Here is an 18,591-nt window from a genome sequence, read left to right as displayed (position 1 = left end):
AGCATCAAGCTACCCAATTAGGATGCGATGACATATGTCAAACAATACACAGAGATGCCAACTCTTAGTTAGCCCAATTGGTATTTTGGCCAAAAACTTATGCAAAAATTAGTACTTTATGCCCAAAATTAGTATCAAATTTTCCAAAGAATTTTCATGTTTAATAGAAAACATACAGACATTCTAAAAACTTGCTATTAAAATTGTACTCATCAAAATCAGTAATAAGTCTCCAGATATAGCTTGATATTGAAAAAAATGTGTTTGACACTTATTGTGTATGGTATGGATGCTTTCTGATAGTTTATTGTAACGTATTTGTCTACAAATTCATATATTTTTCACTGCTATCGTAATTGCATATTTCATGTTGCTTTTTGGTAACAAACACACAATCGTATGGGTTTGCATCTCTGAATTCAGCATCAGCATGGCTGACAAAGCAATCACATTAGTCTCATTAAGTCATGAGCTTGATATCACAAATTTATACAAACCTGTAGAGGTTATGAATTCTTTGAAGAAAGTCCTCCTTGGGGTACATATAAGCATTTTATGTCCATTAAAAATCCCTACGACAGTTGTAACTATTTTGATAATAAAATATTTACAAAACAAAAAACTCGTTTTTGTCTTGTGAGACCACCCTTATAGGGCCCCTCAGGCCCCCTACAGCCAAGAGCAGGTAACTCCGGCCGTCTACCTCGCACCTCACTTTTCATGCTGAACGTATCAGACAGAATGAGGGGAGGAGGGTGGCCGTACCCCAAGGAGGACTTTCTTCAAAGAATTCATAACCTCTACAGGTTTGTATAATTCTTTTTCAGAAGAAGTCCTCCTTGGGGTACATATAAGCATTAAACAGACTCCCAAAGATAAGCAATAGGGAGTGGTATTCTGTCTGACAGCACAGTCCATTCGATTGAAGTGCGAATCTACAACCATACGGAAATAGAAAAAGGCACCTACCTTGTCACCTGACCGCTGATGTCAATCAAGGCGGGGGGCGTGACAAAGCTGAGTACCCGCTTGTCAAAGCTTATATTCCCATTGGCCAAAAATTGGGAAACCCCAAATAACAAACCCCGCCCACCCCAAACAAAGTTTGGAGACGTGGACATAGGAGAAACTCGCCAAACTGGAAAACCTGTCCATACCACATTAGCAAGCTAAGCGGGGAAATGGATAGGAAAGTAAGGCACCAAGTCAAGGGAGGGCGGGATTAACAAACCATCACCAAATACCACCACCAGTCAAATGGGAACGGATAGCAACCCACCACCAAGTGCAAACAGATATAGTCTACAAGTCTCAATCGGCTTGAGCAGAGCTACTATGTCCACTGTGGAGAACTGACTGACCGAACCGAGCACGCTCTCGGGAGTGTCTGTCCAGTTGGTAATGCCGGATGAACGTGCTCAGACGGCTCCAAATAGCCGCTGAGCAGATCTCCTCAATGGGCAGAGCTGCAGTATACGCTTTTGACGTGGCCACTGCTCTTACTGAGTGAGCTTTCAACCCCTCTGGGGGAGATAAGCCCTTATGTATGTAGGCCATGCAGATTGCCGATACAATCCATCGGGATACCGTTTGTGTAACCAGCTTTGCCACCGCCATAACAGCAAAACAGCTGTTTCTCCTTACGGAGTAAGGCAGTTCTCTTAATGTAGGCTTTAAGAGTTTTCCGAACGTCCAATACATGAGCCTTACGGCATGTATCGTGAGATGACGCAGGAAGCGTAAACACAGGAAGATCGATAGGCGCTTTCACATGAAACGAGTGATCAATCTTCGGGCGGTATGAATCTGGTAAGCGTATGCTCACCCGATCCCTATGGAACACAGTTAATTCCGGGTCTGAAGACATGGCATGTGAATCGCCAACACGTCTACCCAAAGTAACCGCCACCAAGAAAGCCGTTTTCCAACTTAACAGTTGCAACGACAGGTTGGCCAAGTCATAAAAGAGAGGAGAGGACAACCAATCCAAGACTATAGACAAATCCCATGGGGGACTTGTCTGTCTAACGACCGGACGCAGTCTGTCCACGCCTGCAAGAAAACGCTGTACCAGGGGGTGTTGTCCCAACAAGGCACCCTCGACGGGTATGTGGAAGGCTGAAATAGCCGTGGAGTAGCCTCGAATCGTAGAAGCGGCTAAACCCGATTCTAAACGAGACTGTAAGAACTCCAATACTTCAACTACAGTCGAAGAAAAGGGATCGAGAATCCCTCTATTTCCACACCAGCGCTCATAACAGGCCCATCTATCCTCATACTGTACATTCGTGGAATCCCTCCCCGAAGCCAGAATTGTGTCTGCAACTGATGTAGGAATTCCGCTCTTTTGGAGACGATTCCGGACAGTGGCCATGCCACCCACTGAATCCTGGGATTAGGGTGAGGCTGGCCGTCCTGGGATAGTAGGTTCGATCGCTGTGGTAATAGTACAGGCGGTTGTGCTAGCGACCTGAGTACTACCGGAAACCAGCGTTGAGACGGCCACAGAGGTGCGAGAAGCACTAGTAGCCACGCTGGTTGGGTGGCAAACTGAGACAGAACTTTGGAAATCAGGGGAATTGGTGGAAACGCCCACAAGACCCTGTCTGTCCAGTCCAGCTGGAAGGCGTCGGCGGCAATCGCTCTCGGATCCGGAATCCGAGAACAAAAAACTGGAATGTGGTTCGTCACTCCAGAGGCAAACAGATCCACCTGGAACGACCCGAACAACTGGGAGATAATCCCGAATACCTCCTGATCGAGCAACCACTCGTGGGGACCTAGAACACGTCGTGAGAGCGCATCTGCACGCACGTTGTCCACCCCTGGGAGATAGAGAGGCATAACCCGTATGCTGAACTGATCGCACCATAGCAGAAACTGCCACGCATCCTGAAGGAGCGACGGAGACACAGTGCCGCCTTGCTTCAGAATGTAGGACATCGCCGTCTGGTTGTCCATCTCTAGACGAACCACTTGGCTTCGAACCTGATCCACGAAGCGTTCGAACACCAACCTCACAGCTCTCAACTCTAGCACATTGATGTGCAAGGTCACCTCGTGTTCGGACCATAGTCCCGACGCTGTGAGGTCGCCTAGGACACCTCCCCACCCTGTGAGGGAGGCATCCGTCTAAACTGTGAGCGACGGTACCGGAGTCATCAGAGGTAAACCTTTGGATAGATTCCCGGTATCTGTCCACCACCGCAAGTGAGGTATCAACCACTGGGGAATAGCCAGATTCTTCTCGTAGCTCTCCGAGTGGGACCACTGTTGTGCTAACGCCTGCTGAATGGGACGCATTCTCAGACGTGCACGCCAAACTACATCCACCGTCGCCGCCATGTTGCCTAGCAACTGAAGCCACGTTCGTGCTGAGGCCATGGGGGACTGTAGGAACCGTAACACTATGCTCTGTACCTTGATAATGTGCTCTTGGGACAGAGAAACCCTCGGGTTGTCTCGAACCTCGCCCCCAAGAAAACCAGATCCTGCGTCGGCACCAGTTCTGATTTTTTTTAGATTGATAACCCAACCTAGCCTGGTGAGAATATCCATCACTGACTGTGTGGATTCTCGACTTAGGTGTTGGGAGAGCGCTCTGAGGATCCAGTCGTCCAGGTACGGGAAACAAAAGTTGCCCTGCGCCCTGAGCTGGTACTAGCATGAGTTTGGTGAACACCCTTGGCGCTGTGGAGATGCTGAAGGGGAGCACGCGAAACTGGTAGCAAACCCCGTCGAAGGAAAACCGAAGGTATTTCCTGAACTCAGGATGCATCGGTACATGGAGGTAGGCGTCTTTGAGGTCGATTGACGTAAGCCAATCCCCTGCCTCCACAGACGAGATCACTGACCTCAGTGTCTCCATCTTGAAAGACGGCACCTCTATCAGATTGTTCAAACCCTTGAGATTTAGAATGGGTCTGAACCCTCCGTCCTTTTTGGTCACCAGGAAATAAGTGGAGTAGAACCCCGTATTCTCCTGTCCCAATGGAACCATCTCTATGGCTGCCTTGTCCAGTAAAGACTGAATTTCGGCACAGAGGATTGCCACCTTTTCCGGCGATTTCGGCACCGGAGTGCAGCGAATCCCGGTAAAAGGAGGAGGCTCTCGCTTCCACTGTGGCATGTGGCCATCCCTGAGTGTGGACAGGACCCAGGGATTGGACGTGACTCTCTCCCATTCCCGGAGGAATAACAGGAGGCGACCACCCACAGGAATTTCGGGTAGAAGGCAAAGTGTCCCGGCCGATGGCAGAGAGATTGCCGCTTGCAACGGGACAACCAAGGGCTCCGGAGGTACGCTTACTGGGAAGCCGGGGCCGGCTTCCCCTTCCTCTGAAAAGGCGGCTGAGAAGCTGCCTTACCCTTGCCTTTACCCTTGCCCTTGCTCTTGCGTGCCTGTAGTGGAGCAGTCCACTTCGGCGCATCCTTAGCCTGAGCCGCAGGATAGCTTGAGCTGAGGACCGAAGGCCGCGCGCGAGAGGTGGAGCGTTGTTCAAGCAAGGGCTTAGAGAACTTCCTCCGCGGCCTCCCTAACTACTGTCAAAGCCCCCAGGAACAGAGTCGAGCCCAGCCGGAAAGGCAAAGACAGCAGTGCCTGCTGTGTAGCCGATTAATACCTGGCGACAGACAGCCATAGCCTACGAAAGCCCATCACAGCACACATCATTTGACTCGCGCAAGAGCGCATCGAGTCGCGCGCCAAATGTGAATGCACCTCCGTAAGTTGCCGCTCTAACGTGGACGAGGAAACCTCCTCGTCCCCGTCCTCCTGTGACACCAGCTGCCTCTGCAGGACAGAGAGGTAGGCTGAGTGCACCGCAACCTTAAGTTGCTGCACGGCGTTCCGATATTGCTCCTCAAAGGAGCGGTAAACCGAGCGGAGCACCTGGTTCGATGAGGTAAAAGGCGTCAAGCGGCGTCCCTGACGAGCCGACGCCTGGCTGTGGCCAGACGACCCCTCCAAGCGCGATCGAGGCGTACACGCACTCGTCGACAACGGGAGGGTCAAACAGCGCATCCTCCCCCATCGAGTAGCGGCGGTTAAGCTCCGGAAGATCGAACCGTGAGCGACTACCCGACAGCGATCCCCGGTGCACCGAGTGGAACCGAGGCAGGCGGCAAAGCCGGTGCTCGGGAACCACTAGTGAGGTTACCGGTAACCAACGGTACGAAACCCGATGGACCAGCGCTGGGAGGCGGAACTGCACCCAAGCCGTAGCTCGATGCAAAACACGCCGACCCAGCGAGGAGGCCGTCACCAGAGCCTGAGCTCGGATCAGACACTCCTCCAGGGACAGTACCCGTGCCCGAGCCTAGGCCCGAGGTTTGGGTACCCCCCATAGACAACCCCGGCCCCGCAAGATCAGAGGGACGGATGCCGATCTCCTGCTGGAGGTCGGACATCGCGTCCGTGATCAGGGACCGGACAGGGACTGTTGCTGTAAAAGAGAAGAAATATCTGATAACGTGAGTGGTGCGGGGGTGGAACTTTAGAGGGAGAGAAGAGGAGGGAACATCCCCCGACTTAGCCCGCTTGACCCCTGGGCCTTCCGAAGAGGAGCTAGAGCTCTTCTTACCCTTACCCTTGCCCTTTTTGGAGGGCGGGTCCTGAGCCCAAATATCAACCCCCGCCTGTAACAGGTTGTTATAAAACAAGAAGTCGGCCACCCGGCTCTTGTTTGTGCGTGGTGAAAAAGCTCTGCATTTTTAACAGACTTGATCGTCATGATGTTCCTCCGCTAAGCACCTCAGACAAATCAGATGTGGGGCTTGAGGTGGAAGAGTATTACCACACGAAGTGCAGGGGCGGAACTGTAACAATCAGAACCAACCTAATGGTAACTGATGTACAGAAAACATACACAATTAAACACATTATGTGCAAAATATAAACGCACGGGCGATAATAAATTGCTAAGCCCAAAATAAAGTACATTTAACCCAGCTTAACACATTGTATAAGTGGCTAAATGCAATCTACAGGCGTGTACATATAATTGTGTGACACCATGATAGAAGACGAAAAGTCGAAAACTCAAGTACCCATTTTGACTGAAACAAGCAAAAAATGGGTTAAAACATCCCAGCATGTAAGAACATACTAACAAGCAACATACAGGAAAATGTGACGCAGGTGAAACACTTCCTATAAAAAAGAGAAGCCATAAAGACCGCCATCTTGCCAGCCACATGGCAGGAAGACAGGACCTACCTGGCAAAAGTTACAACAATTTATGAATGAAAATTTCAGCCATGAAATTCCAACTAACACCCGTGCGAAAGGAAAGGAACCATACATACAGTTGCTGACTCTTTTTCACTCATCTTTTCGGGTTTGTACACGCACTCGTCGACAACGGGAGGGTCAAACAGCGCATCCTCCCCCATCGAGTAGCGGCGGTTAAGCTCCGGAATATCGAACCGTGAGCGACTACCCGACAGGAGAGGATTAATTACCTCACTGATAAGTGAAGGTAAAATACGCAATTGAGTCTCGGCCACCCTAGACGGAGCAAACGCTTCCCCAGGAAGGCGAAACTCCACGGGATCAGGTGCGTCTGAAGGGACGACCACCTGCGGCAAAACAACCGCGATACGCTCGCGCACTTGCCACAGGGATGATCCGAGCGAGAAGCTGTGAGCTTCCCCCGACTGCTCCAGACCGCCATCCTCGTCCATGGCCACCTCGCTACACATCTCTACAAAGGAGTCCCCCGTACCGAGGGATACCTCCGAAGAAACGCACGAGGAGCCCGCTGACAAGGACAACGGATCCAGAAGAGCCGAGTTGCCCGAACCGACCGACCCATGGGTTACCGACGAACCAAGGTGGCGAGACCCCGTGGGATCGGCTGCCGAAGCAGGGATCCCCGGTGCACCGAGTGGAACCGAGGCAGACGGCAAAGCCGGTGCTCGGGAACCACTAGTGAGGTTACCGGTAACCAACGGTACGAAACCCGATGGACCAGCGCCGGGAGGCGGAACTGCACCCAAGCCGTAGCTCGATGCAAAACACGCCGACCCAGCGAGGAGGCCGTCACCAGAGCCTGAGCTTGGATCAGACACTCCTCCAGGGACAGTACCCGTGCCCGAGCCTAGGCCCGAGGTTTGGGTACCCCCCATAGACAACCCCGGCCCCGCAAGATCAGAGGGACGGATGCCGATCTCCTGCCGGAGGTCGGACATCGCGTCCGTGATCAGGGACCGGACAGATGACATCTTTTCGGGTTTGTAGGACATGACGCTACTCTGAATGGACGCGACCGTTCACTGGAACGACAGCATGAAAAGTGAGGTGCGAGGTAGACGGCCAGAGTTACCTGCTCTTGGCTGTAGGGGGCCTGAGGGGCCCTATAAGGGTGGTCTCACAAGACAAAAACGAGTTTTTTGTTTTGGAAATATTTTATTATCAAAATAGTTACAAATGTCGTAGGGATTTTTAATGGACATAAAAATGCTTACATGTACCCCTAGGAGGACTTCTTCTGAAAAAGAAATCCTTCTAAACTACAGCAACGTCAACTTCGCATACTTTGCAGTTAGTATGTCCACTGTTCTGCACTTAAAATTTGGAAAGATCACTGGCTTCATATCAGCAGCTTTTAATTATACCATGATTACAAGGTACAAATGTAATTTCCAAGAGACACCTCCTGTCCCTGGGAACTCTTTTAACTGTGAACTGTCACTCTTTCTGCCAGACATGAGTGAGTGAGTTTAGCTTGATACCACTTCTAGCAATATTTCAGCAATATCATGGCGGGGATCACCAGAAATGGGCTTCCTACATTGTACCATGTCGCGAATTGAACACAGCTGAAACAAACACATTAACCACAAGACTACCCCTCTACCAGAAATGAGAATCTTGAGATTGTCGTGATCCTGTGACTGTTTTACCATCCCAATATACTGAACAAACAATTCACACTAAGCACATACCTGGATATTTGGGGTAATGATTCTTGAGATCTCCCTCTGTTGGCTTGTCACATAATCCTTCATCAGGTCAACCATTTCATTCAGCTGCAGATGAATATTGGTGTCAATGGATCTTTCATATAGTATGTGATTTTACAAACAGACTAAATATTCTATTATGCAAAATCTTGAATAAATAAGAACTCACCTTTGCAGTGGTATTCCGATGAATTTGAAGGATGACAGTCTCTATCTGAACACTGTCAAACCCAACTAGAGTTAGGTTGTTCTTCACGTCTTCGTTAAAGGTTCCCAGTGCTGCCATCATGGATGCGTTCACCTTCTCCAGTGTGCACCAGAAGAGTGATCTGAAGCATCTCATATCATCACAACAAGCCAAGGCATCCTGCCATCTGCCCTTTGTAACGGATGAGGAATGTTAGTAAGGCTCATGTCAACATCTGCATTTTGCTGAGATTATTTAATTCTTGCCTTAATACATTATTTGATTCAAACAGAAAACACCAATACTTATTAGTGTAGAGGTTGTGTGTGGTTTTGTGCATAGTGCTCAGGTCATGAATCAGTTGAAATTACTCGACTCGTGACAGTTTCTTGGACTACAGTCCTGCCCCACAACGAAGCCTGTTATAAATGTTGTCTCAAGTTAGGCAAGTGAGTTTGTTCAAATTTGCCTCTCTCCACCCAGCAGAAAATGGGTACCCAGTAAGAAAAAGTCATGTGACTATAAAGCTCTAGCGCTTAAGTGGCAACTTGGGTTATCCGGAGTAATAATAATCAGATTCTGATTACAGCGTCCAGTGAGCAACTAGTTAGATGGATACAAGGCGGCATATAAATGAAATATTATTATTTTTACAGACTAAGATGAAAACGTAGAGAGAGTTTGCGTGATACTGGCATGATCAGTTCAGGGCCCTCGCCCCTCTACACGCAGCACAGACAGTGAATTGGACTTCTCCCTGGTAACGCTGCTAAGTCAAACCCACCAACAACTTTCTGAATAATATGAATTTGAGACAAGCCGATTATTATTATTATTATTATTTTCAATCTCACAAAACATCCGAAACCGTGCAGAAACATTTCACTATGCCACTAACCATGAGAACTTCACAGGAAGACTCACCCAAAGACCTTGTTCCAGCAACCTGCAACAGCTACCAGGAGGGGCAGTGCCAGGTCATAGTTAAAGTCCACTGGTCCAGCAGTCGGGGAGTTATACTTGCCCTGCCTTGACACTGTTGCTCGATACGTCATGAATGCCAGCCCACCAAGGTGCCGGTTTTCTTTGTTCACCTGGAATAGTGACTTTCAACATTTAAGAAAGAAGAGTTACCAGCGCAGCAGCCTCCATACACATACTGGTAAGCACTAGACGTCATCATTAGCATGTACAGTAGAAGCTGTCAAAACCAGCAACCATCCAATGCGGAATGCTCTCATTATCGGCATCAGAATTTAGTCCTGAAAGAACCTACCGTAGTCAATTGAATCTAATCTTGCATCAGTCTCAGTGTTTCATTTTGCTCTTCATGACCGTGAGTCAAAAAGACTTGTTAAAACTTGAAACACTGAGTCATATTTGATCAAAGTGAGTCAATATAGTTTGCTTTGAACCTTTGGAAAAAAACAGTTTGAAGTTTTACATGCCTCATGAACTTTAATTTCTAGCTGATGAAAATACATAATTTCAAATTATTTAGTAACTTGACACATAAAGAATCTAATCCACATTAAGAAAATCAATTATAATCGAAAATTGATTCTTTACCCTTTCCCAATACGACAATCGATTGCTTAATTTCATAATCGCTAATCATTTTTCCAAAAACAGTACTAATAGTTAATACCCTAGTCAGACCACAAGACAACTGGCAACTACCTGTAACGGTAGGATTCAAAAGACGGACCTTCTTATCTGAAGTTTGATGCCTTGTCCACATGACCAGAGAGGTTAACCCCATCAGCAAGCTGACAAGGTAAGGATGTCATCTGTAGGATGACTCCGTGCCCTGCTACATACTCCCCCGTCAACAGAAGGCATGTCCCAGGCCGCATAGTCGGGTGCTGAAGCTTATTTTGTTCAAATTTCATAGGAACATATTCAGCCCCACGTTGGGCACCAATGTAGCGGCCGCATAATTTCCGAGTCCCGCGCTGGGATTCGAACGACAGGCCTTCTGATCCGAAGTCGGACACCTTGACCACATGACCAAAGAGGTTAACACAGTCACAGTACTTTGTCCAAGTTTACTGCACGTTGCTGTATCCGCAACAAGGTGTTCGCACGCATTCATGTGGCCACCATCTGGTTATATACCAACACATTTGCCGGTTCTTTTAAGTGCACAGGGTGGTGTACTGTACACTAGGTTTTGTGACAACACGGTAAGGGTTTGCACACAAAGTTGACTCCAAGGTTTTTACACCTAGTCACAGGTGCGCTCAACCTTGCTGCATTATCATCATCCCCTTATATTGGTGGTGTGTTTTAACAAACCACCGGAAAACATCTGCACAGCTGATTGCTATTTCTGGCTCTCTATACAAGACACACACAGTAATCTTAATTCCCGTGTCTTATACAATCCCTAGCAAAATATATTTGAATTGAAATGGTAAATAATCTTGCCTCGATTTTATGTCTTCAAGAACAAAGTCACATTCTCTTTTCACATGTGCATCTTTGGTGTGCATGCTAATTAAAATATTTTCATCATTTGATAAAATATTGCATAACTTAGACATAATGGAGGGCAAAGTGAATCCCTGTAGCCTGTTCGGTATTTTGGCCCAACAAAGACCACCCAACTGACTGACTGTACATCAACTAACATTCTCTAAACCGGCATCCGGTATCTCGGCTCTCCTATTAATTTGTTGGGTGTCTGAACATGTAATATTAACACAATGGATTACCAGTTGCATTAAGCTCATTCATATTGCCTGATTGATGGTTTGTTACACACGCCAGTTGTTACACACTCTGATATTGCCAGAAGTTACACATTTTGATATTGCCAGTTGTCATACAGTCAGGGGGTTGATTACTGCTATACCTACAACAATAGTGGACAAGCCCAAACAGCGGCCAAGCCATCCACTGAATTCTGGGATTCGGGTGCGGCGCTACGTTCTGGGATAGTAAGTCCAGTCAAAAGGGTAGTAGGACAGGAGGCAGAACCAGAAACCTTATCATTACCGGAAACCAGCTTTGAGACAACCAAAGTGGTGCAAGGAGTACAAGCAGTCGAGCTGGTTGGGTGGCAAGCTGCGAGAGGACCCTGGGAATCAGTACCCTGCCCGTCCAATCGAGTTGGAAAGCATCCCGGGCAATGGCCCTCGGATCCGGTATCCGAGAGCAAAACACAGGAATCTTGTTCGTTCCCCCAGAGGCAAACAGATCCACCTGAAATGACCCGAACAACTGGGAGATAATCCTGAATATCTCCCGATGAAATAACTGGAATAAAATCCCTCTTGTTCCTGTCCCATCGGAACCACCTAGATGGCCGCCTTGTCCAGTAAAGACTGGAGAACCTTGGCACGGAGAACCTCGGCTCTCTCCGGAACTACCGGCTGAGGAGTGCAACAGATCCCGGAAAAGGGAGGTGTGTCTCGGTTCCACTGTGGTCGTCCTTAACTGTGGATAGGACGTAGGGATTGGAAGTCACCTTTTCCCATTCCGACAGGAATCGAGGAAGGCGGCCACCCACAGAGATATCTGGCAGGAGACAATGAATCCCCGACTTCGGCAGTACTCCCTTCGGCAGTATATCAGGTTAATCATACGAGTGGTGAATTGTTGCATGAAGAGGCCGGTGTGCAGTGCAAGCATCTGACGTATAAAGTGCAGCATAGTTGTTGACCTAATTGATGAAGGCCTAGTAGACATTGATCGTTGAGGTTTATCATAGGTACGACGTTCATCAGGAGGGACTATCTCATTGCTGAAGGACTTTGAAGAAACCATGGAGTGTAGTTTCAGTGCAGGTCCAGTAGCTAAAGACTCATACGATGAAGACTTAAAGTGCTTAGACTGAGATGATCCCGATTCTGACGACATCCTCTTCTGTGTTCAGTTGAATCAAATGCATATAAAATGCAATGAAATGACACGTAGTGCTAATCAGTTGTGTTGCGGTCTCTTTTAATGTCTGTAACGAGTATGGGTTATCCCATTCCTGACTAATAGGTAATAGGTGTGTGCAGCGGTCTGTGACCGTATGTGTATTGGGGTGTGTAACAAATGACATGTGTGACAAATGACATGTGTAACAAATGACGTGTCACAAATGACGTGTGACAACTGGCATGTGTAACAAACGGCATGTGTGACAAGTGGGATGATACCTGAATGGTAGAAGTAGCGTGACTACAGATTAGACAAATTTGTCAGTGACATGAGTCAATTGTATCATAAATTAATTGTTGTGTCATCTAGTTGCATTTTTTAATCTTCTCTTTATTGAACAATAAAGAATATGATGACTATCAACATGTTTTTAGTCACAGTTTGCAGCACATGGAAGATCATTGTGGGGATGAAAGGTGCATGTTCTCTAAACCTGCAAGCCCTCTACTACAGCATTTTTTGCCAGGGATTCTGCACTATCTTGTTCATTTCATCTGATCACTCAATGTTCTCACAATCTCTGTGCTACATCCCAAGTCAGAACCCTGTGATTGTGTGTTTGCTCAGTTTGATCCACACAGAATTGTTCTGCAACATCTTTGAGTGGCATTTTAGAAGTTGGGGAGTACAAGATTGACAAACTTTATGGATAACCGAAGCCATTTATATCAAAGGTCAAAAGCTTACCATCAACCGAGATCAAGGATATTACATTCCATCAGCTTATGATGCACTCCTCCAAGCCCAATCAGCTGTATAAACTCTCTACATTGTTAAACCATCCCCTACACTTGTACATTGTTGGCTTCTACTCCCTCCCCCATTGTCTACCTACTGGCTGCAGCACCTCAGTCCCTATTGTGTTAATTCACCTTGTTTATCTTGTTGTCTTTGTTAGTCTCATCATATATACTTTGCCACCACTGTATGTTTCATGGGTGCTTGACAACGGTGCAAGAATCTGTACTGAAACGTCGCACTATCGTAATAAAGAAGTTGTTATCCATAAAGTTTGTCAATCTTGTTCTGCAACAGTCGTATCAATTGGCATGTCTGCACACCCACCTTGCTACCCCACCTGTCACTGGTGGTGCGGGCTTTCAGACCCGCAAGCCTGCATCCACCCTCTATGTTAGGAATTAGGTGGCTGTTGAACAGTCCTTGGATGTCTTCACTCAGCTGGGATACGATTGGGTCGATCTTCTGCAGCAGGGCTGTCACATGTTTTGTGACAATAGGCTGAACTTTGCCACTTCCCTGGGGATAGTACAGTGCACACTGTATGCATGCTTGTTAAAGGGGGGCACTAAAAAGGACCAGTGCCAATTTTCTGAGTGTGTGTGTGAGTGAGTGAGTTTAGTTTTATGCCGCACTCAGCAATATTCCAGCTATATGGCGGTGGTCTGTAAATAAACGTCTGGACCAGGCAATCCAGTGACCAACAACATAAGCATCGATCTGTACATTTGGTAACCGATGACATGTGTCAACCAAGTCAGTGAGCCTGACCACCCGATCCCGTTGGTCGCCTCATACGACAAGCACAGTTGTTATGGCAAGCATGGGTTGCTGAAGGCCTATTCTACCCCAACACCATCACGGGTGCCCATTTTCTGAAAATTTCTAGACTTTCTTACTGCTACCTGGATGAAGCTTAGCTATGGTCCTGACCCACGATACACATCCTGTATATTGAACCAGCAGTCACACAGTGCTAGAGATGGGACTGACATCAAATGTACTGGAGCTGCCAGTTTGTTGAGGCCAAGTCTCCCTTTCAGTGAGTGATGGGTAAGGACATTGTTGAAGGTTCAGGCTTGTTGTTTGACACTGTACTCACCAATATGCCAGATCAATGGCGTCTAGTCCAGATGACGCACAGCTAGTAAATCACAGCAGAGCTTATGTTGGGAGAGAGTTTAAAAGTGGCTTTATCTGGTGTTTATAACTTTGTCAGTGCCAGAGCAAGTGAGTGAGTGAGTTAAAATGTACTGTCACGTCAACAATATTTCAGCCACAGAGTGATAAGGAAAGGTCAAGGTCAGCAGTAAGTCAGAGAGCTGAACAGATGATCGAACCAGAACAGCTCCCCACAGCCTCATGACCAGGAACTGACTAAATGATGTCCAAATGGCGGAGTATCAATAACATGGTGTATGCCATCTTTCATGATATCAATGAACACTTCCTCTAGCTTTGAATCAAGAGAATTAACATGATACATATAGTCCCGGGCCGCGTTTCACAAAACTCTCGTAACTTTTCTCGTAGCATCCGTAGCTCCTGCGTTTCAATATAGGAGGCACAATGGCTACAAGAAAACTTACGAGATCTTAGGCTTACGAGAGTTTTGTGAAACGGGGCCCTGATGTTAATAATCTCAGCAATATGTAATAACGCAGTCTTACAATAAAACAGTCTAATGTTTTTTATTTGTTGGTGTGTTATTAAACGCCACTCTGCAATATTCTAGCTAAGACCGACGGTCTGTAAATTATCTGGACAAGACAATCCAGTGATTAAGCCAAAGAGCACTGATCAAAGCGACTGGGATACAGTGACAAACAAGTGTGAAAACCAGGCAGCCACTCTGACCAGCCAGTAATATCAGTTGCCTTTTACAACAAGCATGGGTTGCCAAAGACTAATTCTAACCTGGATCTTCACAAGTGTGCAATATAGTCAATACAAACCTTTCCATTATACTCTGACATCTTAAGATAATTGTCCACATCAAACACAAAGAGTCCAAGTTTCTCCACGATCTGCCGCACAGTACGATCCCGTTGCTGTAGAGAGGTGGTGTGGACGAACTCCCTCAGTGCCGGGATCTGGGTCTCGTCTGGGGTACTGAATACCTGTCACATATACACATCGTATTATTCACAAGGTCAAGGGCACAGGTGAAACCAGAATTACTGATTTTCACTGTGCATCATAATTTCGCTGCTGTTTGGCTCATGACATGACACAATATCCACAATTTGTCAAAATAATTTACAATAACATCATCAATTGTTTTAATGGTTGCACATTCAACATTCATATATGACTAGACACAAGGAATTATGGATTATTCGTTAAATGTACATGAATGGTGTTAATGTTTTCAAGAAAAACATAAAAGTAACACAACACAGACACTGTGAACTGACTGGAACGTGATGACATACACATCAGCTAGTGTCCTGCTAATGTCTAATGCAACTGTATGTCAAGATTCCTTTCAAGACAAGTTGCGACCCTTCACATGTACAAGTATTTTCATTACGAGTACCAGCTCATCATCACTCATGCTCGTCTGTTTGAGACATGTGCATGGTCTCTGTTGTTTAATCAAATTTAATCAACTAAAATGTTTTTTCTGATGCTCTCGGATGACTGTGTTGCATCACAGCAGACACTGTAAGCACTGAACTGATGGCATGTCTTGTCTTTTATAAGTTACTACGATATTTAGCTGTTCGTATGATTATTATTTAGATAACCCTGCAAGTTTTATAAGCATCTGGAAAACAATGGATATATACGATAAACACTGTCAGCTGCCATCTGCAATGAATTTCACTAGTTGAAAGGTCACATGCAACGTAAACCACAACTTTGCAGATTCTGGTACCTTTCGGTATGCACTTACCGAAACAAATCATAAAAAGTGCCAATTCAACCTATAAAGTTGAAAAAAAACGCGATGAAATAAAGCCCGCGAAATCGGAGTTCAAACGTTTCACTAAATTCCCCCAAGCGCTGGGGGGAAAACTGGTTTCAACTGCTGTGCTGCGCTGCGTCCATAACGCATGCGCAGTGAATAGTTTCACGGAGCATGAAACAGTATGCATGCCCAGCGTCTGAGGTCGTGAGCAGTAGTCTAATCTTGGTTGTGTACACAAACAAGTAATTAATCTGCTCGATACGTAAAACAACTTGTTGATTGTGGTAAGCAGTCTCTGTCACAGAGAAAGCTCAATGTCTGGTTTATTGACACCTATATGTCTGTCTGCCTGTCTGCTAAAGACAACATGCAATACACAGCTTCAATCATTGACCACGTGCAATTTGAACTTAACACCTATCAGACTATACGACATAAAGAAAATAAGTTGATTCATGACGCGTGCACCCGAGTCCCGTGTCTGCCACATTATGTAATTAGGCACGTGTGATACACATGACGTTTTTATATCTGTGGGTTGCAAACAAACTACATTCACTTTTTTCGGATGACTGGATCTGACGGAAACTGGTGCAAACTCTTGTCAGTTTCAAGTCCTGCTTTGTACTTGGACGAATGACAGATTCCAGCCACGCAGTAGTTTACCATCTCTACTGACATGATTTTCTATTGGATCGAGCGCAAAATTCAGAGAACATGTATTTTCCAAACCCAACATCTCTATATACATTCTTCATGGATAACGACTTCTTTTCGTGTATATGATTTTGTTTGACAACCGTATATGAATCCATACTGAAACGACGCATCATGTACACAAAAAGAAGTTGTTATCCATAAAGAATCTTACTTTCTTGTGACTGGCTATACTTCTAAAATGCCCATCAAACAGATCATCTTTCTGTACACGCAATGAACCCTCAGCATATCAGCAAATGAATCAGCCAATCGGAAGCCGTCGTTACACTTGGATGCATAGCCACCCGCTATGACTGGGTTCGGTCTCTCGAGGGCTTCATTTCGGGGGAAGTAAGCCCAAGTACAAAATATTGCACCTTTGAACCGCGATTGTACGCTTATAATTTTGTTTATTTGTTTTTTAAAAGCAGCAATGTATATTATATGTCATGAATAAGTGATAAATGTGTTTTAATTATGTTTGATTTTTTGGTTGCATGTGACCTTTAAGGGATTTACTAGAGCTTAACTGCGGATTTGTTGATGCTAGGAGGTGGAGCCTTAAATCTGCGTTGTTGGTCATCCAGCTTGAACAAGCTTATTATGAGTAGAATTGACAGACATGACTTGGGAGAGCCATGTGAAAAGTTTTAGGACATATTTGAACAGTAAAGAAAACCAAAAAATCCTTTTCAAGTTCACAGTGAACACAGGAAGAACAAATAACTGTGCAAGCAGGACAAAATAACACAGAACAGTCACAACCTACACCAGGAGCACGATATGTAACATCTTCAACAATATAAAAAAATATGTAACTTTATCCAAAATTTAATATCGTAATGATAATTCATACAGAACACAGCCACATGTGGCTAAATTGTGTGTAAAGGAAGAAAAAAAAAAAAGGGATATTAACATTCGTAACAACTGCAGGGAGATCACTATACCAGGAACCATGAGGACTTACAGTGCCCCCTACCAAACCAACCTGGGGTGCTCCATCGACATCTGTCAGCAGCTTCGTCATCTTCATGTAGTCGGTGGAGCTGACACAGAACACCTCCAGGTTATCCACCATATTGCCTGTGTCATCCTCATCATCCTCGTCATCCTCGTCATAGTCCAGGATGTCATCCTCCTCCATGTACACATTCTCAGACTTCTGCTTCAGCTCCTAGCACACCAGAAAGAGCGAGTGAGTGTGTGTGTGAGTGGGGGTGGATTGCAGGGATAGAGTGAGGATGAAAGACATGATATATGACACATCATATGAAAGTGGCATGAGTGAAAGTCTAGTATTAAGTCTAGTGCCTACCCTTATTCCTGCTCTGAAATCTTTCTTTATCTGCTTCATGGAATAGTCATTTCGTGCCTTTGCACACATGGCAACCAGTTTCCTCTGATGAATATCACTGATGTCTTTCTTGGCTGATACCTGCAAAACACAATGTGAAAATTAAGAAAATTTCACTGACAAGATTGCAGAAAGAGTTGGGAAACTGATCTCACTTTTGGTAAAGGTAGTTACATGCTAAAGTAGTGTGTGTGTGTTTCTGATGTAGTTCACCCACCTGTTGAACCACCTCTCTTTCCTCAACCAGAGAATGTCCATATTTCTTTGTTTCTGTTACATTTCCACCACATTGGCCACATCTGCATGTTCCTGCTACAGTTTAGCCTAAGTCCCCAGTTCTGCTATTGCTCCACCCACCTGCTGAGCCACGTCCCTCTCCTGGACCAAGATGTCTGCCATGTCTGCCTCCTTCTGCTGCATCTCTACATCCATTATCTCCAACTCGTCCTTCAACTCAGCTACAGCCTGTTTTGTCACATCACCAGGTAAATCTTAAACAGTGCTGTTTCATACTCGTATAAAATATGGCACAATACCTAAAAGAATTGTTACTTGAGAATGTAAGCCAACTGGTGGGGTACCCTAGTGGTCAAAGCATACGCTCATCACGCTAAAGGTCCAGGTTTCGATTCCCCACATGGGTACAATGTGTGATGGCCATTTCTGGTGTCCCTTGCCATGACATTGCTAGACGACTGCTAAAATCGGCATAAAACCCATCTCACCCACTCACTGAAAGCCAATCAGCAGTCAGACCAGACCCAAGCAAACCAGTGACAGACAACATGATCAAAGACC

At 46.0% G+C, this 18,591-nt stretch overlaps 1 protein-coding gene across 1 annotated transcript in view; it reads right to left on the bottom strand.

The window, feature by feature from the left end:
* LOC137257570 (uncharacterized) overlaps positions 1-18,591 on the bottom strand; it is a 57,093-nt gene that overhangs the window by 6,720 nt on the left and 31,782 nt on the right. Inside the window, exons 16-23 of the mRNA XM_067794895.1 lie at positions 18,151-18,258; positions 17,755-17,874; positions 17,428-17,613; positions 14,779-14,943; positions 13,151-13,342; positions 9,077-9,246; positions 8,135-8,294; positions 7,948-8,031 (exon numbers count right to left, since the gene is read on the bottom strand). Coding sequence (XP_067650996.1) covers positions 7,948-8,031; positions 8,135-8,294; positions 9,077-9,246; positions 13,151-13,342; positions 14,779-14,943; positions 17,428-17,613; positions 17,755-17,874; positions 18,151-18,258 — 1,185 coding nt within the window. The remainder of the gene's footprint in view (positions 1-7,947; positions 8,032-8,134; positions 8,295-9,076; positions 9,247-13,150; positions 13,343-14,778; positions 14,944-17,427; positions 17,614-17,754; positions 17,875-18,150; positions 18,259-18,591) is intronic.

The sequence above is a fragment of the Haliotis asinina genome, chromosome 12 (genome assembly GCF_037392515.1).
Source record: "Haliotis asinina isolate JCU_RB_2024 chromosome 12, JCU_Hal_asi_v2, whole genome shotgun sequence".
Lineage (NCBI taxonomy): Eukaryota > Metazoa > Mollusca > Gastropoda > Lepetellida > Haliotidae > Haliotis > Haliotis asinina.
The sequence above is the reverse complement of the archived record's forward strand: the minus strand, read 5'-3'. Positions and strand labels throughout refer to the sequence as shown.